Genomic DNA, 20,950 nt, shown 5'->3' with positions numbered 1-20,950 from the left:
CGCATGGTATTTGGGGTTCGAAGCCAAATACCAACGTGGGGATTTTACCTCCTACCCACCCAGAATATGAATGCGTGGGGTTTAAAACATGATATATATTCTGTATATACTTAAACAATTGGCCCAGCCATATTTTTTTAATGGAAGTGGGCTTATCTATGTCAGTGCTAAGAGTGCACAGGCCAGTGGGTCTTGTGTTTAAGGTTGCGTCGTGTATGGCTTTGGTTTCCTTTTGTTGCGGTTGCTCCACGTATTCCACAGCTGAACTTCGCTATTTTACATCGACATTTTCAGAAACCCTGGCAGTTTCGCCGACCCGCACGGTTGAAAGGAAACCTAATGAAATAGAAATGTCACATGAATAACCCCCGGCGCGTTGTACCGGACTTGTGCGTGTACCCCAATAAAAGCATGAAAAATGTTTAAAAAAACTATTGTCACACGACACATCACATGGTATATATGGTTGAGTGCTCAGGCTCGAGTTCAAACCCCAGTCAGTAGTCGACTCAGGACTTTGTCCCTCTGGGGTCGATAAAACAAAAATGAGTACCGTTTGTTTGGCTGTGTCTTACGGCACAAATCCGGCCAGATTATTACGTGGCCTGACCCCAATTTTTTTTTATGAATCAAACCGAGTACCACTTTATAGGGGAAGTCAATAGAGGTTGTTCTATGGAAAACGCGTACCCCTGCCCTCCCGCCAGGAGAATAGGGAATTTCCACCAATAGCTCAGGGCTTTGAATGTGAGATAAGTGCTGACCCATGCCCAATTGAGTAGTAAGCCGGTTCGAATGTTTCTTGTCGGATTATTATCACACATGCCCCACCTTGCCTGCAGACAGCGGTGTAAATTGTACCTACGCTTAATTTGCATGTGCATCAGCGTACATGCAAAATTGCAGCGTCACGGAAGTCACGGCGCAACAATTATTCATTCGTGTGCCAGAGACGCGTTGCGGCATATTCTGAAAAGATAAAAAGAAAACCCAGCAGCTATGTTTCACTTTGGCGTAGCGTGTCCCACGATGTTAACTGGGAATAATCTACGTTCATAATCGGGATATTTGGAAGCGACACGCCATCGTGTCCACGTTGCAGGTAAATCGGGCAATAAAAAAAAAACGGAGTTGCTCACGTCCACCGCGGCGTTGACGACGTGACACGCACCTTGTTGTGTCACGATCGCTTCGCGGCGTTCCAAAACAAAACGGTGACCATAACGAGGCTGGCGTTGGTGAGATCTGGTCGCACGCGCGCGTGCACCACCGCTTGTTGTCGTTTACTACCCCCATTGCGCTTCCCTTTGCAGGGCTTTCAAGGGAAGACCGGCCCTCCCGGGCCAGCCGGCGTTGTGGGACCTCAGGTTGGCTTTGCAGCACGACACTCGCTCACTCGCTCGCTCGATCACTCGCTGCCGTGGCAACGACAACACCGCTAGCCGCCGCTGCTGCTGCTGCTGTTCCTGCAGCCGGCACACGACAGCTTGTGCCCTGATGCGCAGCCTCTAATCCGGTCCAAGCAGTCTCCAAAAATCCTGCCGCTGTGTTTTTTTTGTTTGTTGCGTGCGAGCGAGCGAGCGCCCGTGATGAATTTCCTATTTCGCTTTTCAGATGTCGGATTTTTTTTGGTTTGGCCCTTATTTTTTTACGTTTTTTGGTGTTTTTTGGGGGATTTAGATGCTTTAAATATGAACAGCTTTTGTTTCGTTTACGCACGAATTTGAATCGTTTTTATGATTGTAAATATTGAATTTTTTCTATATCAGCAAGACTATTGTGAAAATTACATCAGATGATGGATGGTTCTTATCATGGGAAAGCAATGAAATGACATCATGGAAGTGAAATCACTTTATACAATTTCACATTTTCAGATTAAAATCCAAAACACGTTTATTTTCTTTATCGGATGTTCCAAATTTAGTTCCTCGACACAATCTTGCGATGTTTCTGATTAATCTAAAAATCGGGAACACATCCCCGTGTGTGTCTATGCGTACCTGTGTGAATACGGGGAGCGGTAGTGCGGCCTTTAGCGCACTGCACTCTGAATCCGGCGACCCAGGTTCGATTCTCACTCACGTCCAACCCCAGTGACGATTATCTGAACCGGTCCTGATCCTCCCCTTGGTCGACTCGGCGTCACACGAGTACCTGGTGCGATGTGTAAACATCGCCACTGGGAAGACAAAGGCGGGGTCGTGTGCATTGCTGGCCTTCATAGCAGCACGCTAACAGCACTTGTCCCAACACTGTGAAAGGCTATATGTGGGACTTTGTATTTGTACGACTGTGTTTACTGTAGCGGGCTCATCCTGAATGAGGACTCGGCTTTGGGGAGACAAAGGTTGCCCCCCCCCCTCCGAATCTAAGGGAGCTAACGACACTTGCCCCAACAGCGTGTATGAGCAAATGGGAGCTCTTTGTCTTTGTCCGTGCACATGTGTGCGTGCATGTGTTTTTGCGTGTTCGTGTGTGTGTGTGTGCGTGTCGTGGCCTGTGCATCCTCCGTGGCTGTTCCCAAGCAGCTGTGAACTCCCACAGCATCTGCTCTGCTTGTGAGAAGCTGCTTCTGCCAACGCGTGACTTGAAGGGCACAGGTCACAGGAGTCACTGAGAATGTTTTACCAAATGAAGAATGAGTGTTATTTTATTTAAACTAAAGTTTGCAACTTTGCAAGTCGATAAATGATTGACTTGCAATTGGATGTGGATAAGGGACTGCGCCACGAGCCCAAGACCCCCGGGTTCGATTCTCATTGACAATATCAGTGGAATATTCCTCAAATTGTCCAGGACCTCCCCTAAGCCAACGCAGCCTTAAATAAGCACCCGGCAGAGTGTGAACATACCAGCACTGGGAAGTTAAAGAGCAGCCTGGTGTGATGCTGGCCACCCCCACCCACTTGTGTGCCATCCTGCCCTTCACAGGCGTTGGCTAAACGCACTTGCCGCAACAACGCGTGGAGGCTATGAGTAGGATCTGTATTATTACGCTTTGTTTATTTTGGGCTATTTACATGTCAGAACTGCTGTTTGTGTTTAGTTCGTTGTCCTTCCCCCGCACCTCCGATTTAGCTCGGTTGGCTGTGTACAGTGAGAAATAAGTTCAACATACATTACAATATATTGTAGGTGTAATCAGTGTTGGGTGGGAGACGTGTGTGGGGCAGAAGGGTGGAGGTTACCGAGATGGGGATTGGAGCGGTACCCACCCTAGTTGACAGCCATGGGGAAGCCCTCATGGCAGATGGTGGCATGAATCGAGAGCCGACCGTGGAAGTTCACGTGCCAACCTCGCAGCAACTATGGGCCCTAGCGGCAGGGCAGAAGCAAAGGTGGCATCAGTGGCACTCGGCGTGGTGACCTCCTCACTCGACGGTCTGAAAAAAACCCAACCCTCACTTTTACTCTTGAGCGTCGCGGTTTTTTAATCCTGACAACAGCCATCCTGTGTACGACAAAGTGAATAGGACATGCTATTCAATATACAGTATTCTTAGGTTTTTTCGGTAAAGTTACGTAGGTAAAAAATTTAAATTAATAAAAGTAAAATAAAAATAAAATAAAAATCACGACGCTTCGGAGGCAACACAAGCTTCCATCTTCAGGTGGAACTTTTATTAATTTAATTTTGTACCTACGTGACTTTACCGAAAAAACCTAAGAATATGAATTATTGCAGTCACGAAAGCTTCAAATCTAGAATGCATTCAATATGTTTGTGATTTTTTTTTACCCCCCCCCCCTCTCTCTCTCTCTCTTTTCCACAGGGCCCCACGGGCGAGACGGGTCCCGTGGGGGAGCGAGGGCACCCAGGGTCTCCAGGACCACCCGGTGAACAGGGCTTGCCTGGGTCAGCCGGCAAAGAAGGAGCAAAGGTAAGGCCCTCTCTTTCTCGTCAGGCACCAAGCCACCTCGTCTTTTAAGCTGGGTCCACACCTGAGCGATGAGTTGCGTAACTTGGTTGCGTGCGGCCGACTCTGTTTTGTTGTATGTGGACGACCCCGCAACCGCTTTTGAGCAGTTGTAGCAACCGATTGTTGCTCACAATGGAGTCAAGGTATTTAATCGCGTGACACATTTGCGAACTACGATCGTTTCCCACGATCCTGATCCGAAATGATGCGCTGTTATATGTCCCTGTCGATCAACTGCTCGCTCAGATGTGGAACAAAGCAGTTGCAGGGAATTAGGTTGCGCGATATCAATAACGATTTAGGTTATGGGTGCGGACCCTTCCGCACATCGTTAACAGCAGTCCAGTATACGCAAAATAACTTCAGCCGTACCCACAGTACCACCAGCCGTACCCTAATTACCACCAGCACAATAGCAGCAATGCGATGTAATTAAAGCAGAGCATGTGTGTAACAAACAATAATTCCCTGGGATTCTTTCAGTTAATTCCATAATTCTCCATCACGAGGTTTAGCCGCAAGTGTGTCGGCTTTCAAGGGATCTGCACTAAACTATTAGGTTTCTATTATCCACCCATTCATGTTTAATTTTCAGAGCTTCACACAATGCCCACCAAGTTGTGGGGTGAAAGACTTAAGGGGGATTTGTTTTCAGAGAGTGTCCTGGGTGTCCGCGTAACCTCGCGTGCGTATTTCCGCGACAAGCGACGGGGGTTGATTTGTTTGATCGCCACTTGCCGCTGCATTTCGCGAGGCCTCTGTTTGACGTGAAGTCGCGCCACCGCGCTGCCTCATGCGCATCGCAGCCTTGCGTTCGCTGTTGTGCGGAGCGAAGAGCCATTTCTATTGGTGGCAACAGCAACAACGAAAGCAAATATCAAGGAACCTGCCGATGACACGGCCATTCAATCCCGGGTCTCGACGAAGAAGCAATTCCCTCGTTCCTGGCTTAACTTGTGCAAGCGATGCATCTGAGCGTTTTAAAATGAATACTTGAAATTAATTAATTAAAAAAATAACAACCGTGTAGTGAATCCATACCCAATGCGGATGTTTGCAATGAAAATGTTGGCCGCGTGCCACTTGATACGGATGCAATAATTGGAGCAAAGTTTTGTTGAACATTTTAATTATTTTTGTTGTTATGTTACACATATTAGGTTGTGGAGGGGGATAGTGCTGGCACAATGGCGAACTCATGTCTTGCTGGACATCTGTGAAAAAGAGCTTCATAGCTCATCAGATTCCTCCAACATTAATGAAGATTCTGATTCTGATTGATTCCCGGCCATGGCTAACATCACCGCCCCTCCCCAACCCTCCCACCATTACCAAACCGCACTTGCCTACTTGGTGAAGTATGTTGGTACAACTCTTATGATCGACATGGGTTGGGGAGGCCTTCATCTAGCAGTGGATTCATGAAGGGCTGTACATTATATATTATATACATATGGTAGTTAGGGACAATATGAAAGTTTTCTCAATTACCAGGTTTCCAATTAATTTCTTTATTTGAGTGAGTGATGTTTATTCCAATACAAGTTCTTGTGAATCTTGATGGGATGGCAAATTTTGTTTACGGTCCTCCAAAAATTAGCATTCGACATGTAAGCACAAGGGAAATGCATACGTCCTTTTTAGTTTTTTGCAATAAATTGACGTACGATGCAGTGAATAACTTTTAATTTGAAATGAGCTACACATGACGGATTCCATCCATCAGAGATCGTTCTAATCAGGATGCTAACGTAAACACAGCACATGACTCACCATGACATCGCCACCAGTGGCAGCTGTTAGAGAAATAACCGAATCCATATTGGAAAACAGTAATTTACTAAACTTGTAAGAATACATTTTTGGTGGTTGCTTTGAGGTCCTTGTAGAAAGTTGCTTAATGAAAGTATATTATTATAATTTTGCTTTGAAAACAATATTTTTCATCTTTTTTTTTTACTGAACACCCAGTGACTGTGACGAATTCATCATACAAAATGTGGGTGCAATCAAGGCTCAATTTCAGCTGGGTCTGGCCGGGTGGGTGCCACAGTGGCGAGATGTTATCTCCCTCGCCTGGTATGCAAGAGGTCGTGAGTTCGATCCCGACCCTAATACTTGTATATTTGGAGTTTGCATGTTCTCCCCGTGGTCGCGTGGATGTTTCTGGGGTTCCTCTGGTTTCTACGTCCACGTTTAGAATCAACATTCGTTTGGAGTGTTTGACTGCTATACATTTCCACGTGATGATAAGCCGCTTCGTTGAGATAATTATTTGTGGGCAGGTGGCTTCAGTGAACCTTACCTGGTAAAATAAAAGAAAAAAATATTTGTTCCCAGCACACCAGATCCAGTATACTTCTCGCTCCGGGCTACGGCTACTAGTCCCGGCGCCACCTGCTCCAGTCGACCAGTCGACGCGGAACAAATATTCAGTGACAAATTAAGCCCAGCTTACGCTGAGCTGGAGTGAAGAAAAAAAAACTCGCGTTCAAATGCCATTCACGTCAAGTCGTGCTGTCTTTTTTGTGGAACCTTAGGGAGACCCTGGGCCTGCAGGCTCGGCGGGCAAGGATGGGCCTCCTGGTCTGCGTGGATTCCCCGGAGAGAGAGGCATGCCAGGACCAGCCGTAAGCCCTCTAAATGCACTTTAATTTCAAAGGATTCTCTCAACCGAATTGTATTCTAATCATGTTCTCACTGTTAAAATCACCATCGTCATTGTCGCCTGCATCATGACCATTATCCACATCATCAACGATCACCATCATCATCAGATACATTATTATCAAAAATATTCATCATAAGCTACATCATTATTATCATCGTCCACGTCGTCGTTGTCAACAGAAGCATTATCGTCATCAACATCTATCTGCAATGACAGTCGAGTCAACATACGATGTGAGTGGACTAGTGGCCACGAAGCCGTCATCACACATCCACCAATGAATAGTTTACAGCGAGTCACCGTGAATGCGCCCAGACCTTCGAAGATAAATAGAGGTGAACCTTTTTTTCGATTTAAAGCTTTCGTGACTGCAGGGATTCATCTTCTTGGTTCTTTCGGTAAAGTCACGTAGAAGGGAAGTAATAAAATAATAAAAATAAAACATAATTTTATTATGTTTTATTTTTATTATTTTATTATATTAAAACATAATTTTATTATGTTTTATTTTTATTATTTTATTACTTCCCTTCTACGTGACTTTACCGAAAGAACCAAGAAGAAGAGGTGAACCTTGTTCGTACCTGATTGAGAGATTACCTGGGGGAGTCGCAGGTATTGTAGACTTGGGCTGCGAGGTTACCAGGAGATGGCAGTGCACGCATTGGATTCATTACTCCATCTGTGCAGAGCTTTTAATTGTTACCCCAATCGTAGCCTGCTCTTCTCCCACACGAATCCAAACACTCCCCGATAGAATTCGCCAAACATCCCCAATGCAGGACCCTCCTGAGGAAGGGACTTGGCGAAACGCTTGGCTGGGTAAATGAAGGCCGTTATTGTTCGCATTGTTGTGGTTCTGTTCTTGCGTGTGATGGCAACGTGGTTCATGAGCTTAAATGCCAATGTCGAGGACTGTCAGCCACGAGAGGACTTCAGGAGCAAGTTCGTGTGGTCTTGCTATTCCACCTCCATTTAAATAGTGCAGACTCTAGTGGTTTACTACATTGACCATATAAGTAATTATTATGATTAGTAATTATGAATAATAATATCAGTAAGATAATTTATTGGATAAGAAACATCATTATTATTACAGGTAATTCACATAAATACAAAAAGCTAATTTTACAAAGTAAAGGCCATTGTCGCTATAATTAGCAATGCCCATTGTATAAGCTCATTGATGATACCGGTGCATCCCGTGAATGCTTGCGCTGTTGTGTGTTTGTTCTTTCAAAAGGGAGCAGCCGGCTTGAAAGGCAACGAAGGGCCCGCTGGTGTCCCTGGCCCAGCGGTGAGTAATGACTCACCGATCACACCTCTCCAAATGCAATTTCGCCAACGTGTCTTTCATGTGCGTCGGAGCGATTGCGAGTCCGCGAATGAACCGGCCGCTGTTCGTGCTCATTTTTGCGCAGGGTTCGCCAGGCGAGAGAGGAATCCAGGGGACGGCCGGTCCTGTCGGATTGCCTGGAAGACCGGGCCCACAGGGGCCCCCTGGCGCAGCTGGCGAGAAGGGTGCCCCTGTAAGTACCCTCGTGTTCGCCCGCTCACGTACGTGCCCGTCGATGTGGCTGGTGGTGCTCATCGTCCGTTCACAAGCCTTAAGACAGTGGTGGAAATTCCTCGTTCCTGCGGTGGGGGCGAGGCGATTAAAACGTCAAAAATTGTTGACGTCGTCGCATAGGTGGTACTCACTTTAGTGGCCCCTCAGGGATGATGGGTTGAGTCAACCCACCCCAATGAGGATTTTAACTCGCGGACCTTCCGATTGCGAACCCTTTGCTCCATCGCTGAGCCACAAGGCTGGGTAAAGAGAGATTAATTTTGCAAGTTATCCTGAAAAGGAAATGTAATATAGTCACAGTTTTCAATCAATCAGAAATCTTTATTTAAAAATAGGTTGAGATTTTTTTCCAGATTGAGTTTCGATTCGGGTGTCTATACGTCACTGTTAGACTAAAATGTTGTGCTTATTTGCACCCGTACTCAGCTTTTTCTGGCGCCTCTTGCTGTCATGATTTATTTGCACATTTTAAAACATTCATACGTTTGTGTTTCGTTTACGGCCGTCGAAGACCTCATTTTTTAGTTGTGCAAAATATCCTAAAGGACTCTCAACTGGTTCCCTTGCAATGAACGGGATCGTCCGTGTAACAAATCAGATGAACTCAAACGTCGCGTGGCACAACTCGAAAAAAAACATCGCAGAAGTAAACATCCCTCTTTAAAGGGAAACCTGGGTGAGAAGAAACCCAACATATATATGTGTGTGTGATTACAAGTTCAAAAGCAGCAGTATACAAGGGGCGTAAATATTAACCCAGACAGAACGTCATTACATTGTGTATAATAAGCAATAAAAAAGCAATTATGGAGAATGAAGTTTAAACAGATGTGAAAATATCAAATAATTATTAATTTACACAGGAGGTAATTTCCGAAGCACCCGAGTCCATTTGAATGAGAGGGAATCGGTTTGAGACGTGGCAGAGGTGCAATATTGTTAGACGTCCAAGGATTATCACATGAGAAGGAACATCTTCAAGATTGAGTACTTACAAAATTAAGTTTCCAAATGTCGTAATTACCAAACCACTGTTGGAGATCCAGTTTTAAAAAAATATATTCTACCAAAACAGGATGCAGCAATGTAGCACTTTAATTATCTCCACTGGAGAAGACGCACCGTTACTGAACAGTTTGAAACATCGGTATTAAATGGCACAGCGATGCTATCAGTTTTCACAAGTCCCACATCCGTTATGTGTCACACATTTTCTCCGTGTATTAAGCCGCAAAGGTCATCCGTCTGGAGAATTTGCATCTTTCTTCATTTTCCCCCAACGCCTTGGCTGAGTCGTGCTTTTTTTTCTGTGCGTGCACGCGCGCGTGCGTGTGTGTGTCGTGCGTGTATGTGTGTCGTGCGTCGTGCGCCTAGGGTGAGAAAGGAGTGCAGGGTCCGTCGGGCCGAGATGGCATCCAAGGGCCCGTGGGATTACCTGGGCCAGGTGGGCCCCCAGGTGCTCCCGGAGAGGATGGTGACAAGGTACCCTGGGGTCGCTGCGTCGCGGCTTTTAGCCGACAGCGTTGTGTGCGCGATCGCCCTATGACCCCTCCTCAATCACCCGGAATGTTCCCAATCTCGACAGGTGTTGAAAGCCAAGCGGGTATTTTGAAGCCTGGGTAGTGATTTGAAGGGTGATCGTGACGGCCAGACAGGTTGTCGCAGGACACTTGCGGGGCTGAATGCAGTACAGCGACAATTAATTTACTGTACTGTACTTCTATGCTCCCGTGTCAATACTCCCTGCCTTCACGAACACGCACTGACCAAAGTAGTAAAGTATGGTCAAATAACCCCTACGGCTAATGTGGCATTGGGATGCCCTCATTCAGCAGTGGATTGGCAAAAGGGCTGTAGATTAATGTGCAATTATCACACTTCACCACTCGCTTATTTCAAATGTTCTCGACACCAAACCCACGGCCATGCATCTTACATCAGCAGCTTGGTGCACTAGCAAATGTTCATTGTTGTGTTAGCAAATATCCTGCTTTTGACAAAATGTGCCAAGAACCAGACAACACGGCTTCGATTCCCAGACATGGTTAAAAATCTGTGGTGAGTGTTTTTTGAGCCTTTCCTGGGCCTCCTCTAGGTTTGCTCAGCCTTAAATGAGTACCCAGTGCAGTGTGTAAAGGCAAATGCGACCGGACGTGATGCTGGCCTCACTATCCAATCGTGCGCCGTTCTGGCCTTATTAGGTGTTCCCTAACAGCACTTGTCCCAAATACCCACAATTATTTAGATGCCCTCATGGAATCAGAAATCCAATAGTCCACTGGGAGGACAAACACGTGATGTTAAATAATGTACAGGGCGTTTGTGCTGCTACCATCCATTATTAACGAGTTATAATTAGACAGCAGTTTGAACTGGTGTGGTTGAAATGTTGGCAACACATCGTTTGTGTAGCTCGGGTTTTTTTTTTTTACTCAAAGCTTGAGTGATCGTCCAACAACAGAAGCATTCGAGACAATCACGGCCGAGACGTTGGCAAACAAACGTCACTCTCTGGAATCGCGCTTCGACGTGTTGCCAATCGCTGGTGGGGAGGGGGGGTACCGTAGCGGTTAGCGCGCTACGCTATTAAACCCGGCGCCCCGAGTTGGATTCCCACTCATGGCCAACACCAGTGACGATTATCTGAACCGGTCCTGGGCCTTCCCCGAGGTTGATTCAGCCACAAATGAGTGCCTGGTGCGATGTGTGAACATTGCCACTGGGGAGACAAAGGCGGCCCGGCGTGGTACTGGCCACCAACTGCCATGCGTGCTGTTCCAACCTTCATAGGCGCTCGCTAATAGCACTTGCCCCAACAGTCTGCTAAGGTTATGCGGGGAATCTTTGTCTTTGCTGACATGTCAAGGCTTCGATGGATGAGACTTGTCAGATAAAATATTAATAGTGCGAGTGTTTGTGTGCACGCGTGGCGCGTACATATTTCTGCTGATCGACATCTACGCCCCGTGTAAATTTAACTTCATTGGAGAGTTAAAAATTAACAATGTGTGTCCAGATATAGAGATAAGTTCGAACAGGTTCGCAAGCATTCTGAGTTCTGCAGTGCGTTTGCTCGACAGCTCCTCCATAGCTGGCACGCATTCACCCCTTGCACTGTTCAACACCCATAGTCACTGGTGTGTTATATGGACCTTACCCGACCCAAACATTACAAGTGCATCTCACCAAGGTGCCGATAAGGTGTTTTCATTCGGTGCGTATTTTGTGAAAATATGAAGCGGTGTTTTTTTTTTCTTTCTGTTTTGTTATCCACAGAGATGCAATGGGTGAATTACGCTATTAATTTTTAAATCGTTTTTATCTCTCCAAAGGGTGAAGGTGGCCTGCCTGGTCAGAAGGGCAGCAAAGGTGACAAGGGAGAACATGTAAGCAATTGATTTTCCCGTCTTGACATATGATGGCTATGCTGCTGAATGCGTAATTGCATTAATGTAGAGTGAAGTGGTCACTGCCAGTCTGTCCACATGCTGTTTTACATTACGCGTTGTGTTACACTCTAAACTCCTACTTTTTAAATAAACGGCAAGTGCATCTTATGAATGTCTACCCTTCAAAGTGAAGATAATAAACTCTGATAATTTAATGGCAGTCATGTGTAGAAACCTATCAATGTTTACTCAAAAAATTAAGCAAAACTCTGTTCCTAGTCCATTGTAATATTGGCTTTCCAGACCAATATTATCCAGCAGCATTCATTTAAGCAAACAAACTCTGAACCAGTTTCGACATTCTGGGTCTCATCAGCAGAGACAGACTTATGAAAAAAATGCTGTTGCATTAGCAGATGTTATTGACAAGAACACTCCATATAACCTCTGGGTCCCCATTCAACGCAATGGATTTGTGTCACATCTACATCTGTAAGGTCTCTGATTGAAGCTGTTTGCTTTTGATTTTTCAGGGTCCATCAGGGCCCCCTGGACCACAGGGTCCCATCGGACAACCGGGCCCTCATGTGAGTACCCCAACCACGTCCATTATGATGCCACGCACAATGAGAGTGCACCAATTCACCAGATTGTCTTGCAGTCACTCAGTATGTATGTATGTTGAACTTCTTTCACACCGTACGTAGTCAACTGTGCTAATCGGAGGTGCCGGTGAAGGACAACAAACTAATTGCAAAAGCAGTTCCAAAGAAATTAGTTTTCTTTTTAGATATCAAAGTGCACAGCTCCAGTGGTTTCCGAATATCGGAAGGAAGAGCGTTCCAGACGGCCGCAGAAGTGCATCTGAGAGCGCGGGACTCGGTGACCGTCTTTGTTCGACGGTTCGCCAAAAGACGCCGCTGCGAGGATGACCGGAGTTCGCGTGATCGTTGATGCTCCTTGACGAGATCATCACGGTATTGTGGTTCATTTGTGGCAAGCACTGAAGCAATGCGTGGCTGTTGCCTCTGACAATTCACGCTGAGTGTGCCCCAACCTCATCATGTCTCAGTAAAAACCTAGTGGCGTGGAGCCTGATTACTATTTGGATCGGGGACTGAGTGGTAATGCCGGGGGTTTGTAGGCTTGGGCTGTGAAAGTCGCTAGCAAGTGGCAATACTGCATTGGATTGTTGAATCTATCTGGTGTGGAGGTTGAGTGTTAACCGAGTGTGTGCATGGGTTTTCTTCAGATATTCCACTTTCCTTCCCTTCCACGACTCAGCGAGGCTTTCCAGTGCAAACAAGTTTAATAATATAAATGATAATAATAATAAATTCCAAAAACTCAATAATGGCCAGACATCCCAATTTGTAGGGGCTCTATGAAAACGGAGGATTGAGACTAGATTAATTTTTTTTTCCACTCGATAAATAACAGGGCATTATGATTATTATTACTTAATGCAATGTGGTATGGTATAACCAACCTATGCTTGTACAAAATGAGAGGATGCTGCAGCCAATATTTTTTGTTTGTAAGCCAGTGGGCTTTGGTTTTAAAGACCTTGATCATTACCTGCTCAAAATAACAGAGCGCTTGCGATGCGTGTGCATTGAATTTAGTCGGGTAATTGCTTTTTAATTCATGGCTGTAATCCCATCTCCCACTGGGCAGTATAAAAAACATTATTTCGCATTGCTGCTTTAGCTTTCTTTAATTAGCTGACATAAAAACAAACACAAAAACTACAAGGGAATTGAAATAATGTAAGAAAACGTAAACACAGTAATCAAAATTTCAGCTGATAACATTTTGTCACGCTCGTCTGCTTCCGGATTTATTTATTCATTTATTATCAGGCCTCCTGAGCAGAAGGCCCAAAGGTGCAGAAACGCCCAGGCGAAAGGCCACAAAAAAAGACAGCGCGATTGCAAGTACAATAGATAACAAATAATACGTTTACTCTTTGGTTCTTTCGGTAAAGTCACGTATAAAGAGAAAATAATAAATTAAATACTAGCATACGACGTTTCGATTGCAACACAAGCAATCATCACGTATAAATGAAATAGAAACACAGATCTAGTATACTTAGAAATGTAATATAATACAACAGAGAGTCGGATAACATAACAGTCAAACACCCTACCTGGTTGATTACTTTCTTCCTGAGAATGTTAGATTTGAGAGAGAGATAAAACACAGAACCAGAGACATATAGACAGACATTTAAGCAGACAGATATCAATACGCTTGTTCAAACTGAGCGACGTTGTACGAAATCGGTAAAATAAAAAAGGGACGATGGGAGAGAATTCCAAAATGGAGCAGTTGGAAGGAAAAAGGCTGAAAGAGAAGCATTGTGCACCTCCAATTAGCACGGTTGACTACGTACGGTGCGAAACAAGGTCAACATACAAACATGTGCATACATACATACGTTGAACACAGTGCGGTGGTTGAACACAGTCTGGTAGACGGGGTCCTTAACACGGGTGGAGGAATCAGCGAGCTGAGTTCACGGGAAAGGTCGTAGCCATAGAAGAGTGATAGTGAGGCAATTGACCGCAGGTGAGCGAGTGACCGGAGTGAAGCCGTTGTTTCTCGATCATCAATCATGGAAGCTGACCGCTTCACGTTGGATTTCATCAAGTGCAGGAGTACAAGTAGGAAATGGGTTGCTGAACTCCAGATATGACACCGGTAATCGCAACAACATGCGCATGTGTGCTCCGTATGGCGGTGGCGCTTGTTTCCGAGCTAAAGACGGCTTTGGCTTGCCAAGGAAAGGCAAGCCTCTGCGATGCCGCTATTTTTTTTTTAACAGATGAGCAACGTCGCCATTCCACGACAGGGCCAGGTGAAAACCGCTGTTGACGGCGTCTCTCCGTTTTGTCCAGGGTGCCGATGGTGAGCCTGGGCCACGTGGGCAGCAGGGCATGTATGGACCCAAGGGTGACGATGGGACGCGTGGCTTCCCCGGATCCAGTGGACCCATCGGCCTGCAGGTAACAATAATAAAAGCCTACGTGTTAAACTAACAATAATAATAACTCCTTCCCGTTCCGATGACATACATGTACGGTGTCGTATGTGTGCATCATCGGACCAGAACTGGAAGAAAAACTAAAGTAAATTCACCTTTTTTGGTACTGAGGCTCCCACAAGGCCATGCGGGAGGGTGTGTGGCACAATTTGGCGCCAGGTATCTTAGAGCGCGGTCGTGTCGTTGCAGTTCTCTTGCGGTGAGTACAATGTCTTTAAAAACACCGGCGCTACGCCTCTCTAAATAAAGTTAACGCTGAACCGCTTGCGCGTTCCGATATTCTGCAGTGAACGGGACCCACCCTGCAACTTGTGGTCGTCTCAGAAAGGAAGAGGGATAATCGTCACTTACATTTGTAAAGTGGCGCATTTTATCCATAGATCCCAATGCAGCACCGTGTATAGAAAGCAGGAAACAGAACCTGCAGGGTACACGGCCAGAATCACGGTGTAAAGGCCAGTTTATGCACAACAGAACTCTGCAGGGGAGTACCAGGACTGGGTCAGATAATCGTCACTGGTGTTGGTGGCCGTGAGCGGGAATCGAACTCGGACCGCCGGGTTTGTAGCGCGGTGCCCTAATCGCCGCCCTTCCCCTCCTCACGCACATTATATAATGATTCACTTGGTACGACGCAATTATTATCAGGCCAATCAAACACCGTGAGGGTATGGTTGCTGCTATTATGACGATTAATCACGCGATGGGTTGACATGCGAACCGGACCTTTGCGCCTCCACTGATTAAGACGCATGTGGTCGTTGTTTGCAGGGTCTGCCTGGCACGCCTGGAGAGAAAGGTGAAACGGGAGATGGTGGCCCCATGGTGAGCACAGCCGTCACACCTGCACACCTGCCCTTGCCTCGTTGTTGTCCTTGTGTGAAGGCGTTCCGGCCCGGGTGAGTCTTTAACTTGGTCCTCATTGCGTCCTCCGCGCAGCACGTCACGCGAAAGGCTCGCCACCGAACGAAGGCGGCCAACAACGGTGGTCACCGCGTCGCGCTTTTACAGGCGCACGTCTGTGGCCATCTGGAATGCTCTCCCTTCCAATATATTGGAAGCCACTGGAGCTATACACTTTTAAATCTCGATTGAAAACTCATTTTCTTTATAACTGCTTTTTTGTGTTTAGTTTGTTGTCCTCGCCCCCGCACCTCTGATTAGCACTGTTGGCTCTGTACGGCGTTCAACATACACACTAACATACAAGGGGATTACTACGATCAGACACCACCCCTCAGCCCTTTTATCTGCTCCTTGTATCCTCTTCTTCGCCCCTTCTGGAACTTTCCCCCGACTCTCCACCAATTCCCTTCGTTTCACCTAACGGGCCCCCAAAGCGTCCCTCTCATTTCCATTTTGGTTCGGCTTCTTTCAAATTGCCCCGATGACCAATCTGAAGATGCTCGATCCCGTCATATCTCAATGTAACACCGTACTTGCTCGGTGCACTATTACATCGCACGATCGGAATGGACGGAGACGGCTTGGAGTGGCCTTCATCCAGCAGTGGAATGATCACGGCCAGTGTTGATGCTGATGATTCCGAAACGTCTACGCTTCCACGTCCATGCCCCCGGCCTTCACCAACCCACACTGACCTGTGTGGGGAAGTATAGTCAAACAACGGCATTGGGAGACCCTCATCCGGCTGCTGATTGACAAGGGCTGCACCCGTACGTGTTCCCAGTACAGACAATAGCAGCGGCCCAATTACCATAAAACATTGAAGCATGTAGGAAAATGAAAAAAAATGGAAAAGCCATACAAGCTCGGTGTGGGCACATACCACGACGAGACCATGAGCAGGTCAGCTCGGGCGGCCGGGTTGGAGGTCTCCCCCCACCCACCCCCCAGAGAGTCATCAGTCACCAGACCCGGCATGCTCGGGGACAACGGAGGGCTCTTGCGTGTCACGTTAACCACCGTACGGTCCCCGCGTAAAGGGACCGCCACCCCGTGTGGTGTCAATAAACCGTGTCTCTATCACCGGGCCGGCTCTGCCGAGCGGGAAACACTTTAGGGCGGAGGATGGATCGACGCGATTGCGCCTGCAGCTGAGCCGGCTGATTGCAGAGTTCATTCTAGAGCAACGCTCGTTCATGCGTGCGCGTGCACGCTCTCGCGGGCGCCCCGTCCGCGCCCTGCAGACAAACTGCCGGCCGTCTTCTCGTTAGCCCCGTGAAATATAACGGCGCCTCCCGCGGCACGCTCGAGGGACGCGGCGAGGAGGAACGGCGTGCGCCCCGCGGCTGGTGGCGCGCCATCGTGAGCCGCGATTTCTGAGCGCTCGCGTTACAAGGAAGGGAGCTTCCGATTGGCCAGAGCGGTGTATGAATTGAGGCTGTCGAAAATGCGAGCGGTTTCGGATGAGCCCTTGACACGATTGGAATTTTGGCATTGCGGCCAGCTGTGATTGGGCCAACTTATGGCGATTTGGTTCCTGGCGACATATACCCTTTTTTCTTAGTCCCTTGGCCTTTTTGGCCACGGCCGATTCCTTCACCAGTATCTGTCCTTGCGGCGCTCTTTCCAACTTCTCTCTGCGCATCACCACGGTGGCGAGATGTTTACTCCCTCGCCTGGTATGCAGAAGGTCAGACTTCGATCCCGACCCTGACGGCTGTTTATTTTGAGTTTGCAGGTCTCTTTCCTCGTGGTCGCGTGGATTTTTCCCCGGGACCTCCGGTTTTTCTTTTTACGTTTACAAACACGCGTTTAGAGTATTTGGCTGCTGCTTGAAATTTCCACGTGGTAATCCACTTCGTTGAGCTATCATCTGTGGCTAGGTCACTTCTGAAAAAAGCTAAATAGCTCAGTGGGCCTTACCTGGTCAAATAAAATACAAATGTTTAGTTCAGTTTATAAAACTTCTTACGTGAAAGGAAAAATATTCCTTTATCGACACTGATTTTAGTCGGAGCTAGGGGAATTGTGTGCTTGCATCGCCGTACGTAACTTATCCCCCGAGCTGGATCCCAAGAACACATTCGGCTTCATTCGGAAACTTTCCCACCGGCTTGGGAGACTGACGACGAGCTTCTAACTGCTGCTGGAAGCTGCCTCTAATCATGCTGTGTATGCCATGGCAAGTGCTCCGTACGGACATACGCGAGTGGCCATTGTGGCACAACAGCTTCACAGACCCGAGTTGACAGAGTGCTTCCCAAAGGGTAAAACGTGCATAAGTGTGAGCTGCTTGTGGGTTGAAGATCAGTCGGCAAATTCTTCTCTATCGTCCCCAGAGTCTAGAACTATCTCTCCACCCCCAGCCATCCATGCTGCCGACTCCGCTGCCCTGTTAAAGTACAGGTTAAATACATTCTTTTTCGATTTAAAGTTTTCGTGACTGCAGGGATTCCTTTTCTTGGTTCTTTCGGTAAAGTCACGTAGAATGGAAACAATAAAAATAATAAAATTATATAAAACATAATGAATTTTTTTTATTATGTTTTATTTTATTATTTTTATTGTTTCCATTCTACGCGACTTTACCGAAAGAACCAAGAAGATAAATACACTCTTGTTATCTCATTTCTTTAAGAAGCCCGCAAATCTCGCAGTCGTACAAATGACCATTTACCAATATAATTTAATAAAAACATATATATATATATCTATACACCCCGCCCTAGTACAATTAACAAAGGCAGATTAGGGTCAAAAAGATAGCGTAAAAAAGGTGAGAAAACGCAATTGTAATGCAAAGCAATCTACCTTACCAATGTGCCAATAAGGGTGTTTAACACGCTATTACATCCTGACCAGATACGTGGACTGTGACAAAAGAAAGGTGAAACGGGCTGAAAGGTTGCGCAGAGAAATCATGGAGAGATGCATGGTCAGAATTCCACTAAGAGACAGATTTCGAAACGCATGGATGAGTGAACAGCTGCAAAATTCGACATCGTATAGGCAGTTGAGGAAAAGAATTGGGCTTTTGGGCAGGACAACATCACGGGGAACGGATGATAGCCAGTGGTTGAGACTCATGTAAGAATGGCAGCCAAAGGAGGGAACTTGCCCGAGAGAGGAAGTCCTCCTCAGAGACGGAACGACAATATCAGCTCGTCTGCAGGAGCTGGGTGGAATCTTGCACCGTGAGACCATAAAAAATTAACCCGTACAAACAAAGTTTTTCACTATAAATCCTTTATATGCGTGGTGGCTAGAGTCCTCTCGTCCTCTGGCTTGAGATGGCTGCCACATATGGGTCAGATGATTGCCTGCCACCATTAAGCAATTGGTAATTAAATATAATTTTTTCCCTAAAAAGTGTAAAGTTACGGATATTTTTTTCACGAAAATAAATTGTCACGCACAATGAGTCTGTGTGCAAAATGTCAGCTCGATTGGATCACGAGAAGTGGGTTAAAAAACGACTGAAAGATTTGCACGGTCGTAAGCGCGCAAGCAAGCAAGCAAGTGAACTTAATATAAAGGATTTTTAAAAAATGGCTAAGGCTTTTGAAGGCCTTCATCCAGCAATGGATAAATCATAGCTGCTGCTGCTAATGATGATGACGTCATGGTTGTTTTCTGTGTCTCAGGGTCCACCAGGTCCTCCAGGGCCCAGAGGTCCTCCTGGCGCGAGCGGCGCCGATGTAAGTACCCCAGCGAATGACACATCCTGAGCCACATTGTAGGAAATGCCGTCTTCGCTACAATGTTTTTTTTTATTGAATTAAAGAAAGAAAGAAAAAAAATCTATATACACGCATATCAGCATTGTATGTAGCTCGCTCGCTCGCTTCCTTGCGATTGAAGTATTCAAAAGAGATGTTGTGGTTGGGTCTGCCGGCGTGTTTGTTTTGTTATTTTAAGAAACATGGGCTTGTGTGTCTTGACGCAGGGCCCACAAGGTTCTCCTGGATCGATCGGCTCGCTTGGCGCGGTCGGAGAAAAGGTCAGCATCAGCCGTCACCTGACGTGAATCTCAAGTGGTCTTGGATCAGCCTGAAATACTGTCTACTCCTTAAATGTCACATTGGACCCGTATTATTATTGGACATGATGGTAAACCCTGTAGCGTGACCTTGTTTAAAGGCGGGGGGGGGTCACGTACAAAAACTCAGTGGGGACACGACACAGTAAATGTTAAGCGAACTAAAGACAAATGTTAAATGCTTCACAGTGTGAGTAACGATACGATCTGATATTGTCTGTTGTGCGTTCTGCTCCCTCTTTCTCTCTCTCTCCATGTGAATACGAGGAACGGCTGCAGTGTTCATTGCATAATTACACTAATTTGTCAGTTTTTTTGTTCAAGGCCACAATGCCACCCCGTCAACTATTGCAGACAGTTTGCCTGTCAAATGAAAGCTTGCTAATTAAAAGGAAACCGCAGCAGATTTGGGGAACTTTGAAGAAATCCCACCGACTGTTTTTTAATTTTGTAGCAGCATTGTCCCACTTGGCCTCTATGGGAATTTAGAAGCGGGTGCTGAGGCTACAGCAGTGTTAAAGGGCTAGGGGAGGGCTTATGCCCCCTCTCTGCAGGCTCACAGCAAATCTACAAGGGCCGATGATTGTTCAGCTGAAGTGGAGGAGTACACAAAAAAAGCCCAACTGACATTTGACTAAAGTTTCCTTGGTGAATCGTGAAAACAATATAAAAATCAACAAAGCAAAAGCCATAAACTCTGAAAATGAGCACAACAATATTGACGTGAAAGAAAATCACCGTACACTAGGACTGCTCCTGTCTGCCGTGATGTATTGGGATGAGCATCATGGATCCTATTGTCTGGGGGGTTATCCGTGAACTTACCCGCGCTCATCAGTGGCAAACACGTTCAATCGTGGCTAATAGGACGAACTTCCCACGCAATTCCTCTTTATTTGTGAAGCTAAATTCCGAAGAGTCGGCATCCGTTCCGCAGATGCTGAGCGGGCAAAAGCCGCGGAAAATCGCAAAACGAATATGAACAATAGGGCCGTACATCTCCCGTGCATATAATAAGGAGCCGTGGGGTCATAGGTGGCGTGGCAGATGAGAGGAATTATCTTGTAATCTCGCTGCCCGGTTGCACCGCGCAACCTGCTCGAGCCATCGATGTAGCTTAAAATTAATTTCCAAAGGGCCCGCTCGTGCCGGGGGAAGGAACAATTAAGGTGGCCACGGCACTGTGCACCAAAAGGCAAGCGTTCCCCAGCAGCAGCTGCCCCCCGTCAGCCCTCAAGGTCATCAATAATGGTTCCGTTGCTTTGCTTTGCGTTTTTTTTTCATATCTAGGGCGACTCTGGAGAGGCAGGCGACCCTGGGTTTCCCGGAGAGCCAGGGCCTGGGGTGAGCAGCGTGGAAAGAGTGGCTGAGCTGTGGATAGGGACGTTGAGTTGATGGTGTAC

At 46.6% G+C, this 20,950-nt stretch overlaps 1 protein-coding gene across 2 annotated transcripts in view; it reads left to right on the top strand.

Annotated features, from left to right (window-relative positions):
* Positions 1 to 20,950, top strand: part of COL5A3 (collagen type V alpha 3 chain) — a 169,679-nt gene that overhangs the window by 108,514 nt on the left and 40,215 nt on the right. For both annotated transcript variants that reach the window (XM_061550444.1, XM_061550443.1), the window contains 13 exons: positions 1,314 to 1,367; positions 3,777 to 3,884; positions 6,464 to 6,553; positions 7,838 to 7,891; positions 8,016 to 8,123; positions 9,539 to 9,646; positions 11,497 to 11,550; positions 12,087 to 12,140; positions 14,457 to 14,564; positions 15,374 to 15,427; positions 19,153 to 19,206; positions 19,455 to 19,508; positions 20,838 to 20,891. In XM_061550444.1, coding sequence (XP_061406428.1) covers positions 1,314 to 1,367; positions 3,777 to 3,884; positions 6,464 to 6,553; positions 7,838 to 7,891; positions 8,016 to 8,123; positions 9,539 to 9,646; positions 11,497 to 11,550; positions 12,087 to 12,140; positions 14,457 to 14,564; positions 15,374 to 15,427; positions 19,153 to 19,206; positions 19,455 to 19,508; positions 20,838 to 20,891 — 954 coding nt within the window. The remainder of the gene's footprint in view (positions 1 to 1,313; positions 1,368 to 3,776; positions 3,885 to 6,463; positions 6,554 to 7,837; positions 7,892 to 8,015; positions 8,124 to 9,538; positions 9,647 to 11,496; positions 11,551 to 12,086; positions 12,141 to 14,456; positions 14,565 to 15,373; positions 15,428 to 19,152; positions 19,207 to 19,454; positions 19,509 to 20,837; positions 20,892 to 20,950) is intronic.

This window comes from Lethenteron reissneri, chromosome 12 (genome assembly GCF_015708825.2).
Source record: "Lethenteron reissneri isolate LAM-NWPU_2019-01 chromosome 12, ASM1570882v1, whole genome shotgun sequence".
NCBI classification, from domain to species: domain Eukaryota; kingdom Metazoa; phylum Chordata; class Hyperoartia; order Petromyzontiformes; family Petromyzontidae; genus Lethenteron; species Lethenteron reissneri.
The sequence above is the reverse complement of the archived record's forward strand: the minus strand, read 5'-3'. Positions and strand labels throughout refer to the sequence as shown.